A 27,702-nucleotide genomic window follows, 5' to 3' on the forward strand; every position below is an offset into this window, starting at 1 on the left:
AGAAAACTTTAGGAGTTGAAATGTCCATGAGTGTTTAAATGTAGCTGAAACAATAGCGTGTGTTACATGGCGAACCTGTTACTTCGGTGAACAAAGCTTGACTCTCACGCGGAGAGGCAGAGGGACGAGCACATCAGCCTTCCAGCCGACTGGTCTGCTCATCTTGTGTTACCCCCTGGAAGAGGTGTTCAGGTCTCCACCATAACCACAGCAGCCAGACCATTCCTTAGTGCAGAACTCATTAAACACTGCCACAACGATTCACATTTTATTCTTCACTCTTGACCACAACCAGGGAGGTAGAGACCGCTGCACGGCTGAGCCCACCTCCCCCTGCCTCGGCCGTCACCTCTCGCAGCGTCCCCGAGGGACTTAGCCGAGTCCCCACCGGTCCAGGCCTCCACCTTCCCCTTCCCATCCCACCGGCCCCACGCTCTCTCGGCCCCGCCATTCCCATCGCCTCTCCCCGGGCCCCTGCAGTATCATCGCTCCCGGGAGCCGTTACTCGGCCCCGTTTGTTCACCGGGGACCCCAGCACCGCCCGCCCCGCGCCCTCGCTCAGCCCAGGCCGCTCCGCACCGCGGACACCGCCCGCCCCTCCCCCCGTCACAAGGGCCTGCGGGAGCAGGCCGCGCACCCCGCCCCCCTCTGGCCAGAACGCGCGGTGCAGCGCGCAACCTGATTGGCCAGCGCGGCAGTCACTCAGGCGCGCACCAGGAGAGGAGGCGGGATCTCAGTCACGACTGCCGGGTTCCATTGCCCCTTGCCGCTGCGGCTGCGCGCGCGCGGGAGGGGCGCGGAGCGGCGCGCGGCCCGGCCGTTAGGCGGTGGGCGAGCGGCGCGTGCTGGCTGGGGCCAGCTCCCCGCCCCGCCCCCCCCGCCGCGGCCCGTCACGTGACGCGGATTTAGCGTTTACATTCGAAACGGGCGCCCCCGCGCCCCCCCGCGCGCGCCGCCCGGCGGTGACCGTTTCGCTTTCATTTCCGGGCGGGCGAGGGCGAGGAGCGGAGGCGCGGAGCGTCCCCGCAGTGCCCCCCCCGCGGCCCTCCCTCCGCCCCTCGCGCGGCCCCACCCCCTCGGGCTCGGGGTGAACCGAGATTCCCCTTCCCCTCCCCCGCCCCGGCACACACACCCCTCCTCCTCTTCCCCCTCCTGCGCCGAGAGAGAGAAAGGGAAGGGAGGAGGCGCCGGGCCTGGGTCTCCCGCACCGAGCCGCCGCGGCACAACATGGAGGAGCTGGTGGTGGAGGTGCGGGGCTCCAACGGGGCCTTCTACAAGGTACCGGGTGCTCGCGGCTGGGTCGGGCTGGGCCTCAGGGGAGGGAGTGGGGCCTGGGACGGGAGGAGGAGGAGGCGGCGGCGGTGGCGGCTCCTCCTCCCCGCTCTGAGGGAAAGCGGGGGCCCCGGGGCAGGAAGGAGAGGAGGAGGAAGAGTGGGGCAGGGGTGGAGGCCTCGGCGGGTCCCTCTCGGTGTCTGGGGACAGGGAGCCGGGCCTCTGGGGTAAGAGGAGCCGGGGCCGCCGCCGCCGCCCCGGGGCTGAGGGAACTCGAGGCCTGATGAGGAGGGAGAGGAGGAAGACGAGAGAGGGCCCCGGCGTCCGAGGAGGCCTTGGGCCTTCCCCCTATTGTGGGGAGGGGAGGCCCTCGCGCTGCCGGTGTGTGAGAGGAGGCGAGGAGAGCCCTGGGCCGCCTTCTCCTTGGCGCCGAGGCGAGGATCAGGGCTGGGGCTGGGGCATTAATTGATAAATCCTCAGCTTTTGTCGCTACTTAAGGAAAGTCTTTCTCGCTCTCTAGGTTTCCAGGAGAGCTGCACTGCTAGTGCACGGCGTTTAAGGCGGGGGGTGGGGAGGGCCTTGTTAAATACACGTTCATGATAAAATGCTGTCGTGGATTCCTGCTCTTAATGCCATGGCAGGGGACACTGCCTACTGATATTGAAGAGAACATTGCTTGACCAAATATATATGTGCTGAGTTGCTAAATACATTTAATTATCGAATGTACTTCTTACTGAAACTACTTAACGGCATTCCATGTTTGTTTCCAAGCCCTTGTGCTGGTGCTGAATAAAGCCATCACTGAGGCTTGAACATATATGCTGAGTACTTAATATTTTTATTAATACTGTGTAGCATTGCTGTGGCTTTGCATGAGTTGGGGTGTATTAATCAACATATTAATAGGGTATAATTTGTGGGTTTACCCTTTTCACAGAAAAAAAAAATTTGAGCACAGTGGGTTTGGGCCTACTATCATTGACATGTTATCAACATACCAGAAACAGTCATGGATCGGTTTCTACAAGTTTACCGTCGTTTAAATGTTCCTAGTACTTTAAAAATTGGGCCTAGTTATTGTGCAACATCCAATATTTATGTTAGCAATGAAGGAACAGGTAGAATTTCACACTGATGTTAGTGTGGTAGGGCAGGTTGGTATCCAAATGATACAGTTCCAACAGCTCTGAGTGTTTCCAAGAAAAAAAAAGACCTCCTAAAAGCTTATTTTTAAAATACGTGTGATAATCACTTATTCTGAAAATAATTTTTTTTTAAAAAAAGTATGTATGAAACAAGTCTGTAAATATGGTAAATAAGCATCCTGTGGGTTCGCAGTGTTGTAGCCAAAGTCCTAGATCTTTTTAAAGATACAGTATTTGCTCAGAAGGAAACAGAAGGCATAAATATGTTGCGCAAGAGAACTTTTAATGAGGCTTTTATCAAATTATATGAGAGTATTTACACAATCATGCAAAATAAATGATGATAAAAATGAGATTGTGCATTCTTTAGTGACAAATATTATCAAAGAAACCTGGGAGAATTGAAAGCTTCTGTAACTTTTTTCTGGTTACGTTCAATTTTGACATCATGGGATCCTGTACCCCTTTTGTCCATAACATACCGACATATCTGGTTGTAGTTGAGATGAAAATTTCATTTGAGCATATGTTCATCGGAGCTTATTCATTAAACATGATTTAGTGTATCCAAGTTATAACACAGATATTGCCTCCAAGTTGCATATTATATTTGCTTTTTAACTTTTCGAAATTTAAACATAGGAATTTTTTTGTCTCTTCTTAATCTCTAGCCAAGAGGACTTGGATAAATTATCTAAGGGGACAAACGGGGCACACAGATTTATTGGTTTTCACCTGTATTATCTGTCTAGATGGAGCATCACACTTAAGATAAATGCAGCAACTTTTTTTTAAACTAAAAAAAAGTTTTTTAAAAAAACCCCTCATGCAGTAATGTTCAATGTAAATCAGCAATTTTCCTCTACCCTGAATTACTTGAATTTTAGGTACAATTTTTTTTTCATTGTAATGTCTGAGTATCACTCTGCTATTAAGTAATTTATCTAAATGTTTTCTTGTGAGTTTTATGCCCATCTTGCAGATGGGGAATTTGATTATAAAATGAATTAGTTGACCCAGCATAACAAGAAGTGTGTGATGATGTCAAGTGCGGATTTAATTGCAAGATGTTGGGTTTTTTTTCATTTAAAAAGTTTCTTTAAGCAGCCTCTTGAGAAATGTTTAAAAACAGTAACACTGCAAACAAATCAAAAGCAAAACAATCCTTTTATTCAGTCTCATGGTTTACTGATAACTTGTGATAATTTCTTTGGCTTTGAATCATTCTGAAGATCTTCATCAGAATATGTAAATGTTTTGGGAAAATACCCTCTATCTTGATATTAAGACATGGAGGGGAGGAATATGAGGCTGCTAGAGTCAAGAAGGGACTAAGTGGCACAAGTAGGCACCTAATTGCCACGTCAGGTTTTTGTATACTCCTTGTAGCTCTCTTTGAGGACCTTATAAATTCAAGTCCCTAAGCACTTAGTTTCATTTTTGAGTGTACCCAGCAGCATCTTGGTCTCGACAGTACAATACGGGTGCCTAATTGTCACCTAAGCCCTACTGAGAGTAATAAACCAGTCTTTTCTCTGCTTCTATTACCTGTGGGACTTGATCCAAAACGCGTTCTGAGATATGTCTAGAGGGATCATGTTCCACACAAAACATAGGAGGTGGTTTGAGGATGCATTCATACTCAACTGGAAGATTTGAATTAAAATTTCATACTGGTCAGGTGTGCTACATATCACAGAGTACTAGGCTGTGTTGGTGTGATCGCTGTAGTGAAGACTAGTTCTTTCTGAATGGAATTAAAATACCACTTGGTGAATGCTTCGTACGTTCATGAATTTTTTCTCCTTGGCTAATATGAGTTATTCCATGGAAAGTGCAGTGCAGTCAGTGAGCATGATTCAGGCATAATTGACAATCTAGTACCTAGAGGTGCTTAGTCATGACTTGGTATGTTGCTGGGCCCAGAATCTTTGGAAAGAAACAACCACCAGGACTGTGAATCCTAAAGGGAGGGAACTGCCTTTTTGCAGCTCATAGTGAAGTAACTAAACCTTGAAGATGTGTGCTATTAGGGCATATCTTTTCATGTCTTTTCTTGTATAGGCGTAGTAAATTGGGTTTTGAAGTTCTTATCTCAGAGGACTAATAGACGGTCCTTTGTCTAATCTTCCCGGGACTAGCTTTAGATATTATTTCCCTCTAAAAGGGGACATGCTGGATGCCTTTCCAGCATGGAATTGATTTTTCTTTTCCAGATTGGGAGTGATTCTTTCTTGTATCCTCTGCTCAAGATGGAAAGCATCCTGTTTCTGAGGCAGATAGTTTTGGAGTGATGTTTGCTGTTAACATCTATATGATGTCTGTAACCAATTTTTGCCACTTTTTGCTCTATAACCTTGTTAAAAATCTTCCACTTTTTATCCCAGTAGTTTCAGCACTTTGCCATTGTTTCCTTGGTTTTATAGATACTTCACATTTTTTCGTTGAAGCTACAATTGACAAAATTATTCATCTTTCTTAGTTCTTTATTACTTCAGGTGTCGCTATTAACAACTGTTCCCTTGGCCTCCTGTTGCATTCTGTATCAATTTTTTTTTTCTTTCACTGTTCCACACAGACTTACCCTCAGCAAATGTCTCCAGTCTCTTCGTACGTTCACAAGCCTATCTACTCAGTCCTCTTGAGGATGATAGCCTGTACCCTTTTCCCTCGTTCGGTTACCATTTCTGTGACTATTCTTCTTTCCCTATTCTGTTTCTTTGTATGGCCTGCCTTTCTCAGATTTGATTAGCCATGTGAGTTCCCTTTTGACTTTCTCCTTCCAACAGCTATGAAATTTTACAGAACTAGCAGATGCACGTTTGTATAAACATAGCATTTTTTTATCTTAAAAAGCATATTTTCCTACTCTCACTCCTTACAGTTAGTTATCCTTCTTTATTAAAATGGTTGACAATGCTCATATCTGATGATGTGAGCAGACTTTAAAAAAAGCAACAAAACTTCATGGCAGCTGGAGCCTTTATTTGTTCCTTTGAAGTGTCTGTCATTCCATTTAGCACAAAAATAACAAATATGTTGGTGTTTCCAATAATTCTTACTTTGTATCAAATAATTTGTAAAATTTAGACCGTGTCTTCAGCATATAACCCTTCTTAGAATGTGAATACTCCTGTGTTTGAGAAATGCCTTGACATGCCAATGTTGGATTGTAAACTTTTCTACTTAATTATGTCTGAAGCGTGGAGAGAAAAGTTAAAGGTTTATATGACTGAAAGTAAAATTCGGTGTGGAAAACTTAGCACATGTAATTTTTTTCCACATTAGAGAAGAATAATCAACCTTAGCCATTGTAAAATGTGCTTCTGTTCACAGAAGTGAAAGTAAACCTTTTTAACTGATTCTGATTTCTTTTTGTGTACTCTTATTTGGTGTCTCTGCTATTAGTGATAGTGATATCCTAGCTGCTGCTTCACTGTCCTGTTCCCTCATTTTACTTCCATCTAGTTTCACTATGTTTTTAATCTTTTCATCTATGTGTTCACATCATAGCCAGTGTTCTGTCCCTTCTTGGGTATGCATTTCAGACTCACATATATGCACTTTTATGTTTGAATTTTCATGCCCAACTTATACTCTTTATTTCAAAAAAAGACTGATGAATGCTTATTGTACTTTTCATAATACTTTGGGTGAAATCAGTACCTCTTCTCTGCTTTTACTGATATCTGGGGTGGCTTGTCCTGTGTCTCTGAATTTGGCTTATGATGTTAAAGGTCTCAGTGCTTTTTAGCATGTGTATAGTTTTACACATATCACAGAATAAAGAAAACCAAACAGTTCTGATAAGCTTTAATTTTGGTTTTCCAAAGGCATGAATGGTCAAGTATTAATTTCTTTTTTACAAAAACTTAGAAATGTTTCAAAACATTTCTATTTGTACTTAGAAGTGTACAAATGTATAGTGTTGTAGAGTTCAAATACATTTTACTAACTACAGATCTGTTTAAATATTTATACCGAAGGAAAATTGACATAATGCTGTGATACAGACTATGAAAAACTGATGTGATCAAGTGTCTCTGACATGTTTCTAGAAACTGAAGAACAAGGAAAACCACCTTTCTATGGGTAGATGGGATTAGACAACCAAATATTTAGGATGTTAATATATTTTGTCTGGTTAATTGTTTTTTTAAGCATAAAACTCACATCGAGTTAGGCAGAAGTGTTTTATATATTACGTACTTGAAATTAGGTATTTGGCAAGGCATCATTCACTTTGTAATTAATTAAAAATTCATTACAATGAATTTTTGTAATTTTGCAAGGCTGGAAATTAAAAGGCAAACAACAGTGTTACAACATCAACTTTTTTGGCCAGGCTGGACTGAAAACCAGGTATTCCATCTGTTTCTGTGGTTGAGTCTTTTGAACTTGGTATAAACTAAAGAAATTATGTTAGATTTATAATTATAGCAATGCCTGTATTGATGCTACCTGTGTATGGTCAGCAGTCATCCTTAATGTTCCTGGTTCAGGTTTCTTCAGGTTTCTGGGTTGTGACCAAAGCAATGCTGAAGACCTGTTTAAGGAAAGCTTTAGTAGTAACTGGAAAGCAGTAAGACCCTTAAGTAATTGACTTGAAAACCTTTGCATATTGTTGGAATCATCTTCAGCCTGGTGAAGTTCATTGCTCTTTTTATGGTGACAGACCCAGTAACAATGACAAGAGCGCTCCATCCCCTGCACTAGATCTTCAGTCTTTAAATTGGGATGTGATGCAAATTGAAGACAAGAATTGTGCGTAGCTCAATACTCTTTCAACTAGCTATGTGTCCCAAGATTTACTTTTTCCAGGCAACATAAGTACTAGCCTGTTTAAAGGTCTTAGGCTAGTCTTCAACTTGATAACATATTTATTTGTGTCACCATCTGGTTTACTTATTAATGGTAGGTTTTAGCATTATTACCACTAGTTACGTATATTGCTGTAGTCACTACGATTCTACTCAAGATGACTTGGATATTATGAACTATCAGATCTGAATATGAGATGTAGTCTTGCTCTTTGCTGCTTGCTGTGCTCGTATATTTTTCTGTCATTTCTTGCAATTTTTGCAGAGTGCTATTTAGAACGTCTTTTGGTGTTTTTGTCACCATAGAGGGGATGACTTCTTCTCCGAAAGTGTCTTTTATAGCAGGAGAAGTGATTTTTTGCTATTCTATGAATACCAACAAATTCTTTCTCAGGGCGTTGTCTTGTGTTACTCTTACCTGTTTTCCTCAAGTCTAGTAAGTGTTCTTGGTGTCATTTCTGTTGGATTTGCTTTATAAAATAATCTCTGCTTTTGCATACTCAAGTGTTACTAATAATACTAAGTCCTATCCTTTTCCAGTCTGTGGCATGAAGGAGTCATACCAAATACTTGGTAGCGATTACAGTATTTTTCAGGTTTTAAAGGCATCCATTTCTGCTACATCTGTAAGAATAGGTGCTTCAGAGCTGCACATGACAAACACTGGAGGAAATGTGGGTGGAGCCTTTGTGGGTGATGTGTGTAATGTTGCAAAATGAGTCAGGACTACCCTAGTATTTGTCAAGTGCATATCCAGTTCTGGAATTTTCTTACAGAAGACACAGCAATATGAAACATCAGATAAATGTTCAGTATCCATAATGATCAACTGGGAGTTCTGTTGCCTCTTTATGTAAATAGTGTTTCTGTACTACTAGCAACATGATCCTGAGATGTGGTCTTAAATCTGTTATGTGTCATGTCATTAAAAAATATTAACTATACTTGTAATCCCCTTGGAAGGAGTATCTTGGAATTTTGAAATATGTAATTATGTGAATACTATTAGAGACTGTTTTAAATCTTCTTTGGATGCTAGCAATAATAAACTTTCCGGTAACCTTATTCTTACAGTATTGAGAGGTGAGCAAGGTATAAAACCATTTTTTGCTATTGTCATTGTGTCTTTGCTTTGACTTCTATTCAAGGTGGCATTAGTTGTTTTCAGATTATTAACTAGCAGTGCACTTCTTTCTTGTACTGAATATCTCTAAGTAATGACACTTGTGTGCATGTACTGCTTAATTTTAGTATAACCAGTTCTTGGAGCTCTGTATCAGTTATCAGGTATTGCTCCTGTTTGATACTGAGATGCTGCTGCAACTCAGGAAATACTTTGGAATACTTTATAAAGGAAAAATATCAGAAGAATTTTTAAAAAACATTTAGATTCCATATGAGAAAGAAACTCTTACCTTCTTCTAAGAGGTAACAGCTGTTCTTGTCTTGAAAACTTGAAATGCGAGGAGAATAAAGTGTTCCACAGTTCATTAACTAACCTTCAGAAGCGGTAGTTACTGCTAAATTATTTTTTCATTTACTGAGAATTTTTTGATTTACTAAGTTGGATCTCCATTGGTAGAACAAACTTTTATACTCAGTCTTGCTCGTGGGTTTTTATCTATCTATTTTGCAAGGATATAGTATATATGGACAAATATTAGTGGAATGCACAGCACTTCACCAATGTTTATCTGTTTCAGAAGTTCGCAGAGATATTTTTAAAAAGAAAGAAACAAAAAAACCCCAATCTTTTCATCCCTGCTTGTCCCATCACCTCCATCATTTGAGGCTATGAAAAATATTTTCATTGGTAAATCCCAAAGTTCTTTGAGTATTGATCTTGCTGTTCTGTAGATAGGGGGGGTGTTCAGGCTTAAAGCTGAAAATTGATCAAAGGTCAGTTGAGTAGCATAAGGCAGGAAAAGCCCTCTCGGTGCCGAATCTTCGTTCTGTGCTCTGCTTTGTGGTTGCATGGGAGACTTGGCACAACTGCTCTCCATCCCCCAGAAGGAAGCTGAAGGAAGGCTGCAGGGCATTTATCTTAAGTTTGTACACTACAGAAGTTAAGTGTGATGAATTAAGTAAGGGGAAAACTGTGCTGAAATATATGTAGATGAGTTTTGCTAGTGTGATATTCAAACTTACCTTGAGGTAAAAGAGAGAAGAGACAGGATTTTATTTTTTTAAGCCACTGAAGTTGTTTAATTTCTACACCTGTCAAAATACACAAAATGTGATTATAAAATCAAACATTTTAAACTTTAGTTACAAAACTATTCAGAATGATCTTGTCATTCATTAGTAACCTTTCCCATTACTTATAAAAAATAGGAAGAATGCATGTATAGCTTCAGGCATTCTTTCTGTGTATCAGTACTCTAGCAGTCATGAACCCAAGGAGGTTATCAGCTTTCAGTATGCATTTTATATAAGTCTATTGCGAAATTAAAAAGACTGACTTGAAAGCATACTTAAATTTTGAGTTTCATCAATATTGGTGAAAGTTGTATGAGTTTAAAATTATTTTTTAAAATATCCATAAGCAGACCATAATTATACCCTTCTTTCTACACAGGCATTTGTAAAGGATGTGCATGAAGATTCTATAACAGTTGCATTTGAAAACAAGTAAGTGTATTGCTGATGTTATACCTATAAATGATACAGAGTATCAACCTTGCATTTGATTAACCTAAATATAGCTTAATAATACAGAGTAGCATCTTTTAGATACCCTAAGCTTGCTGCTAGCATGTTTTAGAATTATTTTTGATATTTACTGTGTTGTGACATTTCTGTATAAATGCTTTTAATTGTTTAAATATTTTTACGTACAAAACTATAGTAACATGGGTTTTGTTGGGAAGATAACATGTTGTTATTGAATTTACATGGTGACAACCAGTGTTTGAATAGGTCGGCAGTGGTACCATGACTGCTTCTTTCTCATGTGAATGTCTCATTTTAGATTTAGCAGATTACATTATTACAAACCTTTGTTTTATAGATAACTGATAAATACCGGTTTTCTAAGCTAGAAATGAAATGATGTTCCTTTCCCATCATTTAAGGGCATAAAAAGTTAACCTTCCGTTATACCATTTACTTCAGGTTTCGTTTCCTTCAGGAAGGAAATAACACACTGCTATATACTTTTTCCTGTGAATCTTTGTTATGGCATCATCTGTTGTATTTTGGAAATTGTTTTCTAGTTTCTTTAAAAATAATCTTTTCTTGTCATGCTCATTTTATCCAGTCTCTGTTAAAGAAACTGAAAATTAAAACTGTGTGCCGACTGAATCCTGATCAAGTTTTCATAGTCTATAGTAGAACCAAAGAAAAAGAAGAAATAGGCTTGTTTTGGAGGAAGTGTCCAAAAATGTAATGTAATGTTTTTCAACATGTGTTTCTAATGTTAATGTTAAAACCTATAACTGTAAATAGAGTAAAAAGTGCTTCCTGAAGATTTCATAACAGTGGAGGTAGCATCGGGGATTCATTTAAGATGCTTCATGGTCACTTAGTGTGTTTCTTCTTATTATACATACATTGGATCACATTATCTTTAATACATATATGCACAAAAGCTCCACAAAATTTAAAAATGTAAAATTAATGGACTGAAAATGTTTCTGATTTCTGTTTACAAAGAAGGTGAAAACGTTTAGGCCATTGACTGTATTTTTATTTCTAGCTGGCAACCAGAGAGACAAATACCATTCCATGATGTGAGGTTTCCACCACCTGCAGGCTATAATAAAGATATAAATGAAAGTGATGAAGTAGAGGTATGTATGCTCCATTAACAACATTTGTTTTGAGAAGTGAGAGAACTCGGGGTGAAAAATGTCAGCCAGGCTGGTGGAAGGCTTGCTTCCATGTTATATGCTGTCACCTTTTTTGATTCCAAGTACTACGTAAAACACAATGTCAAGCATGTCATCCAAAAGAGATTTTGACAGGTGTAAACCATATGGCTATTTTGGAATTCCATGTACCATGACCTCCATGCTGATTTACAAACATGATCAGCGTTTCTTTGATTACAGATCAGTTCTTTATCAGAACTGAATTAATCTAGAAATAGATGCTGGACTGTAGTTCTTCAGCTGTAAGTTAATAATGTCTATACTACTAAAACTTGAAGCTGAATGAGATAATTTGCATTATATGTGTGTGTACGTAAAATATAAAAATATGTGTGTAAATATAAATACGTATATGTAGAGAGAGGCTCTTTAATATAACACATTGCTAACACTTCCTTATTTTATAAAATTATAAAATTGATTTTTATAATTACTTTAAAAAAGAGAATGTTCAAGACTTACGTTTTGCTTGCATGCTATTTAAGTGTATTTTGATTTGAAAGATAAGAAAATGGCAAAACTTCCTTGGTGTGGATGTGGCCAATATCATATATGTGCTAAAGAAGTGTAGATACATGTCCTCTCCCTTCCATTGACTGGTAGGACCTCATCAGACCTACACACAATTAGAAATATTGTTGATTAAATATTAACAGATATAAAAGGCTGAATTATCTCTCTTCTGACTATATGCAACAGTGGAGCAACTAATGCCAGTAGATTGGGTACAATATTATTTATCTGTACAATCTTATATACATAATTTTATATCTTACCTGTATTTACAATAGACATTTCAACTGTTGCATGCTTAGATTAGAGACCTTCATATACCAATATGTTTTGCTGGATTTTGTTCCTATAGCAGAGTTCCTGATCATACTATTTAGTGTCAGCTTCTGTGAAGTCTTTTAAGAATGCTACAGATATATAATGTATGTATTTTGTTTAGGTTTATTCCAGGGCAAATGAAAAAGAACCCTGCTGTTGGTGGTTGGCTAAAGTGAGAATGATAAAGGGTGAGGTAGGAATATGCATATATACATATATATACTTTTTATATTTATTTATACTTTATTTTTCTTATGTTGTTTTTCTATATTGACGTGCACAGTGTTTTTAACTTGTCCCTCTTCATTTTCAAAGAGTTTCTTGGTTAGGACTGTTGCAGTTACCCTTAACCTCAACCTGAAAAGTTCAAATTTGATTTGGATAGTTAACAGAAGTGCCTTTCACTTAATAGTGTAACGCTCACTTTTGTCATAAAATGTGTGGCTTGGATGATTTTATTATTTTTATATCAGTTCTACGTAATAGAATATGCAGCCTGTGATGCTACATACAACGAGATTGTCACAATTGAGCGTTTGAGATCTGTGAACCCCAATAAACCCGCAACAAAAGATACTTTTCATAAAATCAAACTGGCAGTTCCAGAAGATTTAAGGCAAATGTAAGTACAAGCGTTTCTTTATAACTTGTTTCAAAATGTGGGTAACTTCTTGAGCCTGAGACAAGTAGGAATAAAAATGCTTTTTACTGCTCTAAATTAACTTTTAAAATTTTCATATAAGAATGTAGAAAATACAAATGTGGACATGCTCATACTTCAGAAATAGAAAAGATGATTTTTGAAATGCAGTTTAGTCCCGGAGGAAGAAGTACTTTCTTCAAGGTTTTGGGGTTTGTGTGCAGTATAGATTAAGATTTTTATTCTCACAGCTGTTCGGTGATGTGCACAGGTTAATTGAATCCATTCTTTGTCAGTTTTATTGGTAATTTTCAAGTGGTCACTCTTTCATTGACAGAGAATCTGACAATCTATGTAAGTTGGTATTTAATGACGAAAGAAAACGCTGCCTTATATTGTAGGGCATAAGGCGTTTTGATGATGGCTGTGGGAATAGTTGTGCAATAATCAAACCTCCCATAGTATGATACAGAAACACCTAGTTTTCTCCTAGAACATGGACATGTCTTTCTCATGTAAATATAGCTCTCAAACTCAGATTAATACTGACTCCCCTTTTTTTTTAGCTTCAGATCACTTTCTGCTTTTTTGAGATACGTGTTATTGCTTCAATGTGGAATAAGCTATAAATTCAGGTTAAACTAAGAATTTCTGAAGTTAATGTTGCAGTACACAAGTTCACTAAGTAGCGAGTGGACAGAAGAAGCCTGGAGAAGCAAAATACAGTATGAGATGAGCATAAGGTCATTAGAATGCTGCAGTTGTTACAGTGAAGTCACATCATACTGGTTCATGGTGTGTTTGAAATTTTGGACTTGCCGATTGTAATGATTATAGATTTTTAATGTAGTTTTACTTAACTGGTTTGTCATTTCATAGATGTACATACGGAAAATTTCTGAAATATTTCTAATCCTAACTCATGTGAAAACAAATGAAAGAAAAATGAGTAAAATGATGATAACAGAATAAAATAACATCTGCATTAAAAGGGAGAACTTAGATATATTTATTTAGATTCTTCGTATTAAGAAATTAATCTTTTTGGCTGTAAATGCAGCAGTTGCTATTTTTAACTTTGTGGCATTTTTATTCCTAGGTGTGCCAAAGAATCTGCACATAAGGACTTCAAAAAGGCAGTTGGAGCTTTTTCTGTAACATATGATTCTGAAAACCACCAGCTTATTATTTTGGTAAGTACAAACCATACCACTGGCAGTGGTTTGTTTCAAAAGTTCATGTGTAAATCACTGTGTTTTCTTTATTCATAATTTAGTCAATCAATGATGTAACAACAAAGCGGGCAAATATGCTGATTGATATGCACTTTCGAAGTCTTCGTACCAAGTTATCCTTGATACTGAGAAATGAAGAAGCTAGCAAACAGCTGGAGGTATGTTGTTTGTTTTCCCTGAAGTAATTTGAGTTTAAAAACCCAAACAAACAAACAAAAAAACCCACCCCAAAAGCTGTGAGTTTGTTAGCTGGTAGGACTTGCGTTGGGGTGAAAGTAATTATTAGGTACTGATACTATTCTTGGTGTTAAAAGGAGGCAGATGGAGATGTAACCCAACAAAGAAGTTTATGGTTAAAGCGGCTGTTCTTGCAAAGACTCATTTTTATCCAATCCCATTTTATTCAGCAGGATTTTGTGTGGGATTAAATACAAATATATATATATACACACATATGCACGTACATATATTTCTTTCAAAGTTTGACGCATAGAACAATTAGCCGTTGTTGCACGAATAGTGCCATGTATTCAAGAGCTTTGAATTACTGTTTTTAAAAATAGATGGGAGTGAATATGGCATGATACTGAGATGGACTAGAACTGGATCTTGCAAAACAACACAGTGAAAATGAGATGGAAGGGGTGAGACTGATGTTGGGAGGATGTATGAAGGGATGGATTTGTCTATAGATAAAATGTTAGGAAATCATCTTACAGCAGATACAGCTTCTGATATTCCTGTGACTGGAGAGTGGGTGTTGACTGGCAAGAAGCTTGACTCATACTTGTCCATGGGAAAAAAAAAAAGAAAAAGAGTAGGCTAGGAAATAAGGGGATCTTTATACAGTAAAATTAACACTTCTTCATGGTTTTTCTCCTATCTGCAAATCAGAAAAAATAGCAACATTTCTGAAAACTTCTTTTCAGATTCACTGTCAAGAACTAAAAGTACCACTTGAACTTTTGTAATTCAGTTTTACATGGGTGTATACCAGCTCTGTTGCTTTGGAGCCAGGTTTCATTCCCCCCCACCCCAAGGGTTACATCCATTTGGTTTTAGCTTGAAGTGGGATGTGGTGTAGTAGTTCAGGCCTCTTGTATCCAGTAGGTGTACTAACTGTTACAAGAAGTTCTCCCTTCTGTTTTTCTCTTTTTAGTCTCTTGATTTCTATATTTCAGAGCTGTAATCCGAGTTTGTTTGTGTCTTGATTTTCTCAAGACCAAGAAAGGACCAGTTTCTTCTCATTGGTGTTCCTTCTTGAGCACCCCACTGTAGCTCTTCAGTAATCCAGTCTTCTCTGTCTTCCTCCAGAACTGACAATTGTGTGGGCAGTTTACCTCTTGAAGTGCAAAGTATTATTTTGGAGGTGGGAAGAACAACAGCCTCTTTAGAGCTAATTCTCTTCACATGCCCCCACAAATGCATGCACCAACAGCTGTTGTCATTGATTCCTTTCCCAAACTAATCTTGGGTTCTTGTGGTAAGGCTGAACCTTTCTGCTGCTGTGAAGGACTTGAGAACTTGCTTTGGTTCTCACCAGGAAACCATTACTGGACTGTAGTTTCTACCTGAGCAGTACTTAAGTGAAGATTGTTGTGAGATAAATACACACGGTTGTAATTTGTGTGACAAAAGTTGGCTGGTATTTTTCATGTTGGCATTTGTGTTTCCTGTACTTATAATAAATATAAAATCAACTTCAACCAAACTTGAAAAGAAAAACTTCAGATAGTAAAAACCATACTCATGATTTCTGTTGAGACACTGACATACAAACAGACTGCACATGTCCATCTGCAGAAGAAATATTTAGTGAATGCTTTGGGCTTTACTGCATTATTATTAATAGTTCATTGTTTCCATCAAATAAACTCTTTTCTGTGTCTTATACTCTCTGAAATTTAAATGTCTGCCACTTCTTTTCTTCTGGCAGTTTTACCTTTCCTGCTTTCTGAACCATAATCACTAGACCAGCTTTTTTGTTTAGTTGTTTTTTTTCTTTCCATTTGTTGTATCTTGTACCTTCTTTCTTTTCTGCATATTAGCTTCTTGACTTGGCATGACTCTACTTCTCAAATGTGGCTTTTAGAGCATCAAGTAAAATAACCAATTCTTTTTTGTTTGTGTTCTTTCCCAGTAGGTGTGGTTTAGTTGTTATTTTGACATACTAAAAAGCCTGAATTTACAAGTGTACTTTTGCATTCTGGTTTGTATTTTATTCTATCTAAATGCAATTCAGTCATGACCTCTAAGCAGGTACTAATACATTATTTGTATAGTTGTTTCTTACTAATTTATTGGAGGGAAGTAGAATACAGGATTATGTTTAAATAAAATACATCTTATAATACATAATTTACAGAGAAGCTAATGATGTTTTAGTACAAGCAATATAACTGTGGTTTGACTGTCATAGCTAAGGTCCCCAGTGATGATGTAGCTTCACCTTTTCTACATATCATAGATAGTTGTGTTAACAACTGGTCATTGACTTGATATCCTGTTCTCTACTCTCATGTGGCGGTCTATAACAGATGTCAACTAGTAAATCAGCATTTGGATTAGCTGTTAGAATGTAGATCTGTGAGCATTTAAAATAATGTTTGCTTTCTGAGTTGTCTGTAATCTAGCTAATAAAATGCTTGTGATAGAGCTCCCTGAGTATATCGAGTATTTCACGACACTCTCTAGTGTAACCAATTCTCTGTGACAGTGAGTTAGCACAGGATATTTATCAACAGCTTTAAGCAGGAGCAGGTCAGATAACAGTAGCAGTTTAGTTGGGACAGAGTAGGGCTTACTGTGGGCACTTTCTTGATGTTTTTTCAACTTCTGTAGGGTCTCATGTTACTGAGGTTAAACTGCTAAAGTGTGCTTGTCTATGTCTTCACAGTAGTTACAGCTTTGATTGCGATGCAGAAACATGTATAGGATTATATGGCTTGGCTCTGAAAAGATAATATACAGCTTGATCTTTTTTCTTCCTTGCAAAACACACTTTCCATTTTACTTAATAGATTATCACAGTTGGAATTTCTGTCTTCCCTCGATGCATTAAACTATTGTTACTTTGCTGTGTTCTGTTATGCTTACACGCTTGTGGATAGTGTCCACATTTTTATGTAGGAATTTTACTCACTATGGTAAATAATGACTCTTTTTACACATTTTATGTTTGCTTTTCTCTGTAGATTTAAGTACTATAACTTCCTTTAAATATATAACAAGTGCATTATCATTAACAATATATATTTTGTTCTATATGTTTATCTCTTACTGATTTCTCTTCATATGTTTCTTTTAGTTCTCAGGGTGACCAAACTTAGTGATCTTCCTTCTTCATATAGCACAAGCATCCTATAAGAAAACTGTCTGTTTTTTGAAAATATGAAGAGGCTGTGTAGGAGAAACTTATCAGTCATTGTTTAGTCTTTTTAAACATGTGTTTTTGAAAATAATGCGTCCGCTTATCTTTTTTTCCCCCACTTGCTTGACAGGTTCTGAACTGCATGCAATTCAGCATTTCGCAAGTGTTTTTCCTTGCAGTCATGAGGTCTGTTCATGCTAATAATCTGAGCCACCTGGGATTGACAGAGGCTGCTCATATCAATGCAGGATTGTATGGGTGTTGACAAAATCTAGGTTTCCTGCATGTTTGAGTATTTTCAGCACCATCCAACTCCAGTGTGCTACAAGATATTTCTCAAAAGCTTCTCTCTGTTTCCAGCTCTCTTCTGCATGGTTGCTGTGTGCTGGAAGCTTTATACAATTAAAATATTGAAACTGTATTTTACATCTGGGCATGTATATGCATATTTGTGCATCAAAACAGAGCTCGCTAACATAGTTCTCTTGGAAGCTCAGGATTGCTTTAGGAAATTGTTTACTGTGGTCATTGGAGTTATAGTTTGTTTGGGTTTTTTCCCTGTTTTGTATATTTTTTGCAAGTTTTATCCAGGTTTCTAGTGATGCTTTTTCAGTTATTTTGAAAATCCTCTTCCAGATCCAAAAGTTACTCTTTTGTTGGGTTTTCTTTTTCTTTCTTGGTATCTTATTTCATATAGGAGATGCTCATTAAAATTCTGTAAGCCATTTTGTATTGTTTGGTTACACCATGGCAGTTGCATGCAAAGGTGATGAGAGTTGCAAAATAGTAACCAGGTGTTTAATTCAAGAGTAACTGAGCCTCAAACATGTGATTGAAAGTAATTTTAATAGTATAGACTTTAGTCATTGTTACAGCCCTGCTGAAGCAAGGAATTTTGTCTTGATAGCATGTGACAATCTCAAGTCCTCAGACTGACAGTTCTGTCTTGGTAGAAATGTGATTCCTGGATGAAATTCCTAACATAATTGTTCACTGAATTCAAGCAAAGTATTGCAGTTATACCTTAATTTTGTGTTGTCTTGCATAGGTATGGATTCTTATTTTTTTTAAGTGCAGTAGATACCCATAGTTACTCTATTTTCTATGTAACTTTTGTGTCCGGTGATTGAGTTATTGCTGTTTCCCCTACCTATTGCAATGAGTGCAGTTATTTTCTCAGAGATCATAGGGTTTGCTTTAATAATTGACACAGCTCCTATTTTACTAACCTACATGAATGCTGTCTTACCTGATAACTCTTGATAGCTGTAGATGTTCTGTGGTAATTCAAAATATAGAAGTGTCAACACAACTAGAGGCTAGCCTTATATTAATATTTAAAAGGCGATTATTAGGACTTCTGAAGAAGATTCTTCAGTGCTTTTTAAGTGAAAATAAGTGCATTAAAAGGATTGATTAAAATAAAAAGTAGGCTAAAGACCTGATTAAAGAATCAGGTCTAAATTTATGTTGATTTCTCTCTCCGGTGTACTAAAAATCAAAGTAAGCTATCATTATATTTTTCTTCAGAGTTCTAGACAACTTGCATCACGATTTCATGAACAGTTTGTTGTACGTGAAGACCTAATGGGTTTGGCCATTGGCACTCATGGTGCTAATATTCAGCAAGCCAGAAAAGTCCCTGGGGTGACTGCTATTGATCTTGATGAAGATACTTGCACATTCCATATTTATGGAGAGGTAAGTTCCCTTCTTTAGCCATTCAAAAAAAAAAACCACTTGGGAAAATGGATCTCGTTTCTCTCATACATCTATCTATTTTAGGATCAAGATGCAGTGAAAAAGGCAAGAAGTTACCTTGAATTTGCTGAAGATGTCATACAAGTCCCAAGAAATTTAGTAGGTATGTCAATTCTGGAGGCTAACTGTGATAGTAAGGAAGAATGCCTTCCAAGAACTGTTTTTTACTTTTAGAAGGGAGGCAGGATAAAAGTTTGAAGACGTTCCGTTTGTGAAAGGGTTATAGGTGGTACAAAGTTCTGGGGTTTGGGACTTTTTTGCTATGTTTTCCAGCTCCATGCTTAATTTTTATGGACACATTTACCTTCAGTACATTGTAAGAAATTACCTCCTGGTTTGCAGTTCAGGGATATCTTAAACTAGAAGCAACGTGCTGATGTTTAAATACACAGTAGAATAGCTTCTGGATTGAGTCAAAGAATTAAATTACTTCCTCCAAAGATGTCCAGAGATTAGTTCAGCTGTACAACAGATGAATCTACAGTCTCATGTTTTCCTAGTATATTTTGAATCATTTCTTTGACTTGTATTTGTCTTTTTTTCCTGTCCTTTTACATCTGAAATACAGTTTGTTTAGAAGCAGCACTGTGGGATGAACTGAACGCCTAGTTAAGGTACCCAATGATCAAGAAAATACCCCAAAGACAACCTAATAGATTTCCATTATCAAACACCCTAAAAAAAGTCCTCAAGAATGCATGCAGCCCTTGTGTGTGGGGGGGGAATCTTTTAATGAGCTTTTGATGCTACAAAGCAACATAAAAATACATGGCTTAATTCAGTAGATCAGAAAAGAACAGGGAAAATACTATACGTATAACATACCTCTAAAAGCAAATACTTTAATAGGTTGTCAAGCAGTGTATGAAAGCTGGTGTTGAAGCAGTGTGAAATTCTGCAATGGGACAAGTACTTAAAAATGTGATACCTCAGCTCTGAAATTGATTTAAAAACAGTAGTTTTCCCTTCCCCACTCTCCTGATTGTATTGGTGATAAGTAAAAATGATAAGCTGCCATCATTATTTTAACTTGAGGTTTTAATTTCTTTGTTTCCTGTTTAGAATTTTGCAATTATTTCTGTTTTGTCAGGTTTTCATTTCTACTCTGCTTCTTGGCCTGGATCCTTTAGAATATAAAATTGGCTGAACCATATGTTATATCCAAAATAGGCTATGTTTGATAATTTGCTTTTTTAAATTTCTAATAATTTGCCAGAAAACTAAATAATTTGCTTTAAAAAGGCAGAAGGCTTTTTTCCTTTTACTACATTATTGATATACTGAATTTTTTTAATCTAAAGAAAATGCAAACATCTGGCTTTTTCTACTTAATTATCCTTCAAAAATTTTCAAACCAAGCAGAAACAAAATAACAACCAAAAAAAAAACCCCACTCAAGATGTTGCTTTTTTAAAGGCTGTATGGAAATTTATAACCTGAAACATAGGTTAAAAATATATGCATACAGTCCTTAATTACTTTTAAAGATTTTTATGTATGTTGCTGAATTCTAACTAAAAACAAATATTTAAAAAGATATATTTCTTTCATTGGGACAACCAACGTAAGGTTCTTCCTTTTCTTTTTTCTTTTCTTTTTTTTTTTTGTTTGGTTTACTTGACTTTTAAAAAATCACTACCATGGCTTTTTTACATTTATTAGTAAGCTGCTGTTACATTTGCCAGTGATGTGTAATGGAATAAAGTACTTAGAAGAAGCTTTTGACTCTAAGAGCAGCCTTTGTCATCAAGGAAGAACTTATTGGCCATCTTTTTTCATGTTTTCTACAGATACGTAGGATTTAAAAATTCATGGTAGAAAAATTGAAACACAAAAATGAAAATTTGTTTACCTTTGAACAATAGGAACAATGTCCCATGTGATTAAAAGTGGGTTTTAATTTGGTCTTCATGGATTAATTGTATCAGCAAAACAATAGCTGTCATGCACTCAGTATTTTTTGCCTTTATTTCAGTGATGTGCCTGTGAAAAACGTTATGTTGGAAGTTTTCTAGCAGTTTTGTTAAAAAAAAAAAAACACCTTTATTTCTGATACATGCAGAAACATCTTTTACATCACTCTTTTAAGCTTTTCTTTAATGCTATAATTAAAGGTTATGGCCTGTCCTCATTACCTCCCGAGCAGCTCAGTTTTCCTGTCAATTTTCAGACAGCAAGTTATTTTCCTTAGGTTGGAGAGAACTAAAGTCTTCATTTTCATTGTCTCAAATTAGAATGTCTGGTTCCTAAGATAATTCCTAAGATAATTTATTTCCATTTATATCTTTGATTTTAATGAATTATCAACTATTTTCAAATATCTCTGAAATATCTCAGTTTCGGAGAAGAGAATTTTACATCTGGCTCAAACAGTATCTTCAGTAGTATCAGAAAACTTCATCAAGTAAAATTTTTGTGAATGAACTAAGAGTTTTGCTTTGTTCTCTACCCAAAAGGTAGATAGAGTAAATGTTAGGGCATTGTAAAATGGTTTTTTGGTTTTGTTTTTGACTTTTTTTTTAATGCAATCATCAATGTTTATTTTTAAATCACTGAAGTTTTTTTAAACCTACCAAAGGAAAGCCAAATAAGCGTGAAAGATACTGAATATTTCTGTAATCGAGCTGTGTAATTTCAAATAATTTTATACAAAGGTAAGGCATTTGAGATTGAATTTCCTTTGTTCTCTTATAGGAGCTTTGAAAAAGAAGGAAACTATACTCAGTAACAAACTTTAATAATAAAGTACCTCTCTTCCTGTATGCTGCAGTGGTTGCTTTGGAACATTACCAAAGTTAACGCCCCAAGCTTACTTAGACTTTTTAGTTCATGGCTCGTTAACTAAATCTTTGTTGTGGAGTATTAAGTCATTTTTGACAAGTTCTTGCATTGGTACTAAATACTCTTTTTTAATTAGGGTATAGTAATACTCTCAGGTTTTGGGGAAAACCCTAAAGGTGGAATGTTCTGTATGTTCTTTCTGTAGGAAAAGTAATAGGAAAAAATGGAAAACTGATTCAGGAGATAGTGGACAAGTCTGGTGTTGTAAGAGTGAGAATTGAGGCTGAAAATGATAAAAATATTCCACAAGAAGAGGTATGTTTTCAGTTAATGTGATTTCTCTATGTGTTAATTGGTGTTTATATTCTACCCAGTGATAAAATAAATTCTTCCTTGTATCTTCATAGTGGTTAGATAAAGTTTTGATTAATGTGTGTTTTTCTGATGGAATCTATATTTCCCTGTTAATGCTGAGGGGCATTTTTATATAAATTTTGCTTGTTATCTGTGTTTGAAAAATGCTTTGTGAATTTTTTTGGTGATGCACCTTCTTAGAGATTTCATTTTATTCCTGTTAGCAGCAGTGACACTGTTTCCCAGCACTCACAAAGCTGTAAATCAGTATATGTGAAACTTACTGTTTTCATTCATTAATTTGCTTTGAGTTTGATTTCTTGGGATTTTACCTGGTTTAAATTTTTATTAGTAATTTCTTATATTGTAATGAAAGGCTTGTGCTTTATGTGTAAACCTCTCTTTTTCTTAAATATTACCTAAATTCACAATAGCCTGTAAATTGTAACCTAAAGAAAAAACAAACGTGAATAATGTGATACTCTACGTTTGCACAGGAAGGCTATCAGCCTTGTAAAAGTCCTTAATGAAGTCTTGAACTTCGTAATTTGAGGTACTTTTATGTGGGGCTGTGTTGAGGGGAAGGTTGCAGGTTTGCAAGGAAAGCTTCAGGCATGAAGCTTTTAACATCTCAATGCAAAAAGATTCCCTGCAATTTCAAATGTGAAATGTGCTTAAAGAAAACTGAACTGTCTTTAATTTATCTGGAAATCTAAATATGTACCAGGTAAGGAACCTTTGCTACTTTGAATAAGATACGAAATACATTTCTGGAACTCTTACGTTCTTGCTTGAGTAGTTATTTCATCTTTGTATTATCACTGTAAAACTATTACTGATGACCCACAATCCAGTTTCCATCTTTCTGTAAGTGGTGGCTAAGCAATTAAGTACAGGGGGTTTTTTAACTACTTTACTAGTTTTACATCTATCTGAAAAGGTAAAATAGTCAATGTTTAGATTTAAAGGATTCACTGCTATGTCATATTTCATTTCTAATGATAAATTCTTGCAGCATAAAATTCTTGAACTAGCTTAATAAGCAAGAGGGTGCTATTATTGCCGCAGGCTAAAAGTTTCAACATCTTTAATGTGTCAGCCTACAGAATAATAGAAGGGTAAAAGAGCAAGTAGTCATGGCTGCAATTAGTATGTCAGGTTTTCTTTTTTCTTCTGGCTTGAAAAAGCTTATTTGTTGATGTTCTTCAATCCAAAATGCAGCTTTTAAAGATTAACTTGAAAGCTTTTTTTACCTGCCAAGCTCTGCATTCATACATCTCTGTTTTACCTGTTAATGACATTGCTAACACTGGCATTGCTTACACTGCTTCATGTGTTAGTTGTGTCATACCACGAGCAACACAGAAACCTGGGATCAAATCTTGGCAGGTAGGAGTTAGTTCTTATAAGTTTATTTGTATTTCATATTTGAAATAAATGTACATTAATCTTCACATGGTGAACTTGGATATTACTGCCCTTCTTTTTGTAAAGAACAGTAGTTCAGTTTTAAATTTTAATACAGCATTGGGTTCTTTTTCTTATGACTGAGATGTTAGAATACTACCCATAAATTTCAGGTGCAATTTCATAACTCCCATAATTTTATAAAAGGATTTTCAGGCTTTTCATTTTTTTTAAATGAGCTGGGTACTGTTTGTTATAGTAGTATATATTATTTTTAGCTCTAAATTTCTTATGCACATAAGGTCTGCTCAGTATTCACCACTGAAACTAAGTTGAAGATTGGTACTTTTGCTTTGAAGACAGAAATAAGGTTTGATAAATAAGCACTTTGATGCTTTTGTATGGCTAAAATTGCTTGACATTGTTACCAGCTCATATACTTAATAGTTGGCATTGCTATACCTAGAATCCACTGCTAAAAGCAACAACAAGCTGTTTCCTTAAATGTCTTTTTCAGTCAGTTGTTTTGTGATCTTTTAGTAATTGATACTATTTGCTACTTAATGCCAGTTTAGTAGAAATTTCGTTGCTCTTTATCAGATTATTTATGAAACTTAAAATACCCCAGATAAGAAATCATATCAGTCAACAGTGCCTGTGGCTAAAGGATTGCTAATGTGCATGAAAGTTAGTGTTAGAGTTGAGATTTCTTAGGATTAGAGGATTGTGTAATTTTTTTTCCTTGTTATTTAATGCAAATGTGTAAGATCTAACAAAAGTTGTTTGTATGTAAAAGAAAAAAAAAAAACAAGGAAAAAAAAAGCAGAGACAAATTATAGACTTGCCACTCTTAGGGAACCTCAGCATACTGTGTGTGTATTATTTTTTAAGACATTTGTGTCTCAAATCACTTCACTTCTGCAAAAAAACCCTCCTTTGGAATGCAGTCCTGTAAAGGGTGTGTGTACAGTGACAATTAAAGGTGTCTTTAGAGGTCACGATGAGATACCAAAACAAAATTTAAATTAATTCAGTAGGTGTAGCCAAGCCCTGGGTCTGCAATGGCATAGGTTTAGCAGCTGAGTGTTTATAAGACTTTCAGGTTGACTTCTGCAGTCCTCAGTGAAGCTTATACTGCCGTGGTGAGGCTGCAGCTGGTGCAAGAGTCAAGCAGTTTAAAGCTAGCTCATTGGGTCTCTGTGGGCTGCAATCACACCTCTGAAATGCTGCATAAACCTATTTTAGTGTTAGGAATTTTGGTGTGGAAATTATCCTTGTATCTGCTGAAGTTTAGTTGTTTTCAGTCCTCAGAGGGGCCCTTTTAGGTAGGTTTCTTAGCCTGCTTTGGCCACCTAAGTTAGTCCTTGGATATTTTATCTCCAAGTGTCATAATTTCAGACATTAGAATTTCCAGCTTTACATTTTTCAGGTATTTGTTGAATCGCTTAAACAAAATGCCTGAAAGGTAAAAGAAGTGTAAATTAGCAATCGTTACCTGAAGTACTAACTCTATTTCTTGAACATTTTTTTACTTGCGTTTTATAAATTGAGAGATCCTCAAGAAAGATCAAGTTTTGTTTTATGACATGGTGTTAATTTGATTTACTGTTAAAAAAGATCAAAGATTTGTTTACTGACACGTAGCCTAAAAGAACCTGGTGTGAGAAGAGTAGATGCGATCAGCAAAGGTGGTACTGATTTTGAAGGGAGGAAACCTTAAGTGTTTTGAATTGACTCTTACTTTTTTCACTTGTTTAGGAAAATAAATGTTGGCATTGTGATGCGTACGATCTAAATTTTCTTATTTAAAAAAAAAGCTCTTTGCATACAGGGAATTAGTCTGCATGTTCTAGTCAACATCAAAATTTAAATATACTATTGTGTCGTTTACTTTTTAATTTATGCTTATCCATGTTGTAAAATTGTTTTTAAGTTTTACAGTAATATGTTTGGTTCTCTTCAGTGTTTGATGCCTAATCAATAACCAGAGGACTACTGTTACTGTTTTTTAGGGAATGGTACCATTTGTGTTTGTGGGAACCAAGGATAGCATCACTAATGCAACTGTTCTTCTGGATTATCATCTTAATTATTTAAAGGTGAGGAAAATGATGCTGCTTTACCACTGAAATTTTTCTATCAATACTTAATATAGTAACAATAAGATGATGATCAAAATCTGTTTGAGCCCCAAAGGCTGTTGAAAAATTGGTGTTATAACAGGTTTTCAGTCTAAAAAGACTTCTTGTAAAAGCCATGTTTTATTAAAAGAATCATTTACCTGAAGGATGGGGTGAAAAACAATTTTTTTCAGAATGCAAAATACAAAGGAATAAGAAAAAGATTTTAAAAATCTATCTTAAAAAATGCTGACAACTTTATATCCAACAAATAGTCAGTCCCTCATGCAACTGCAAAGCAAGCAGCATTCTACGCAGAGATCTTGTATACAGCGGGCTTTTCATTCTAAAATCCCATACTTCTTTTTCTGTAGTTAATTGACATTTCATATTTGATGTTTTGTAGGCAATTCAGCTTTATGTGTTGTGTTTGCCTCTTGGCTCCATAACTTCTCCAGTAGTCTGCAGTGCTTATTGTCTTTTGTATAGGGAGCAAAAAATATCCCACATTATTGCTTATAGTTACTTTTGCTTATAGTTATTATGGCCAGATGCTCAATCTTTGATGGCAGGGCCAGATGCTAACAGTAGGGACTGCTTTGAGTTCGTTTATTTAAATATATTTTTGCATCTCTTTTTTGAAACCTCCAGAGCATTCGTAATTTGATACATGTCCAGTCTGTGCAATAGCTATCATTGAATCTTCTAAAATGGTAAAATTTCTGTACATAGCTAAAAGAAACTTCTCAGTACAGGTATCAGAGAAGTTAGAAGAAGAAATTACTTCTGTTCCCTTACTTACCTACTCAATAACTGTACCTTTTAATCCTGCTTGTGGAGCACTTGGATTTATCAGTGTTTTGGAGCAGAGATAGAGCAGCTCTGCCGCTATCGGGTGGAAGAGGCAGAGAAGGACCACACGAAAACTAGTACTAAAAATCAAGCTTCTTTCTTGCATGCTCACTGTTATTGCAGAAGATATTTCTGGTTTAACTTCTTTGGCTGCCTTAAATGGGTACTGACATGTGAGTGGAAAGTGCTTAATAGCCCAGCAATTTTTTTAGATTCTGCTGTTCATTGTCAATTAGGGTCACTTTCTCTTAGTACTGTCCCTCTAACCTTTCTGAACAGAAGGGCACATACAACAGTGTTCATCAGTCTGTGTAACAACTAGAGAATAGATTGTTCTCTTGGAGGTTTTGATCTCGTCCTTCTCATCCCATTTGACATACACACACACAAAACGTTACCATCTTAGTGGCCTGTTGCCTTATGGTTCAGTTTCAGAATAATGTCCTCAGGTTCACTGACAAGAAGTGGAACTGACTTGTTCCTTTAAGATTTTCTGTGTTTCTATGCCTGCAGGCAAGGTTTATTAAGGAAACTTTTGTAAAAGATACACAATAGGGCATCAACATCAAACGTACTATATCAACTCGAAGTAGTGAATTTCTCTATAAAAGAAGAAAGCAGGCTTGGCTGGAATGACTGTTACAGTGAAGTTTCAGGATCCTGAGAGGAAGGAGAAAGACTAATACCAGGATCAGAGCCCCAGACTTCAGGAGGGTAGACTTTGGCCTGTTCAGGGTTCTGCTTGGAAGAATCCCACGGGATGCATTCCTGGAAAGAAAACAGGTCCAGGAGAGCTGGCTGATATTTAAAGAATCACTTTCTCCAAGCTCAGGAATAGTCCCTCTTGATATGCAGGCAGTCACACAAAAGTAACAGGAGGCCTGCATGGATGAACAAGGAGCTTCTGGCAAAATTCAAATATAAAAAGGAAGCATACAAGGAGTGGAAGTAAGGACAGGTGACCCAGGAGAAATATAAAGACACAATCTGAGTGTGCAGGGATGAGTTTGGGAAAGCCAAACTCCATCTGGAGTTGAATATAGCAAGGGATGTGAAGGGTAACAAGAAGGGCTTCTACAAGTATATCGGCAGCAAAAGGAATGCTACAGAAAATGCAGGCCTGCTGCTGAATGGAGTGGGGAACTTGGTCACAAAGGAAAAGGATGAGGTACTGAATGTCATCTTCACTTTGGTTTTTTATTGATAAGATTTGTCCTAACGGATACCAGGCCCCAGAAA

General features: G+C 37.0%; 1 protein-coding gene across 4 annotated transcripts in view; it reads left to right on the forward strand.

Annotated features, from left to right (window-relative positions):
• The first annotated feature begins 781 nt into the window (after positions 1 to 781).
• Positions 782 to 27,702, forward strand: part of FMR1 (fragile X messenger ribonucleoprotein 1) — a 34,876-nt gene continuing 7,955 nt past the window's right edge. For all 4 annotated transcript variants that reach the window (XM_075162259.1, XM_075162263.1, XM_075162261.1 and 1 more), the window contains exons 1-11: positions 782 to 1,278; positions 9,819 to 9,871; positions 10,938 to 11,031; positions 12,065 to 12,136; positions 12,417 to 12,565; positions 13,683 to 13,776; positions 13,860 to 13,976; positions 18,719 to 18,889; positions 18,974 to 19,052; positions 21,936 to 22,045; positions 25,504 to 25,590. In XM_075162259.1, the coding sequence (XP_075018360.1) occupies positions 1,228 to 1,278; positions 9,819 to 9,871; positions 10,938 to 11,031; positions 12,065 to 12,136; positions 12,417 to 12,565; positions 13,683 to 13,776; positions 13,860 to 13,976; positions 18,719 to 18,889; positions 18,974 to 19,052; positions 21,936 to 22,045; positions 25,504 to 25,590 (1,077 nt within the window). In that variant the 5' untranslated portion in view covers positions 782 to 1,227. The remainder of the gene's footprint in view (positions 1,279 to 9,818; positions 9,872 to 10,937; positions 11,032 to 12,064; positions 12,137 to 12,416; positions 12,566 to 13,682; positions 13,777 to 13,859; positions 13,977 to 18,718; positions 18,890 to 18,973; positions 19,053 to 21,935; positions 22,046 to 25,503; positions 25,591 to 27,702) is intronic.

The sequence above is a fragment of the Calonectris borealis genome, chromosome 13 (genome assembly GCF_964195595.1).
Source record: "Calonectris borealis chromosome 13, bCalBor7.hap1.2, whole genome shotgun sequence".
NCBI lineage: Eukaryota > Metazoa > Chordata > Aves > Procellariiformes > Procellariidae > Calonectris > Calonectris borealis.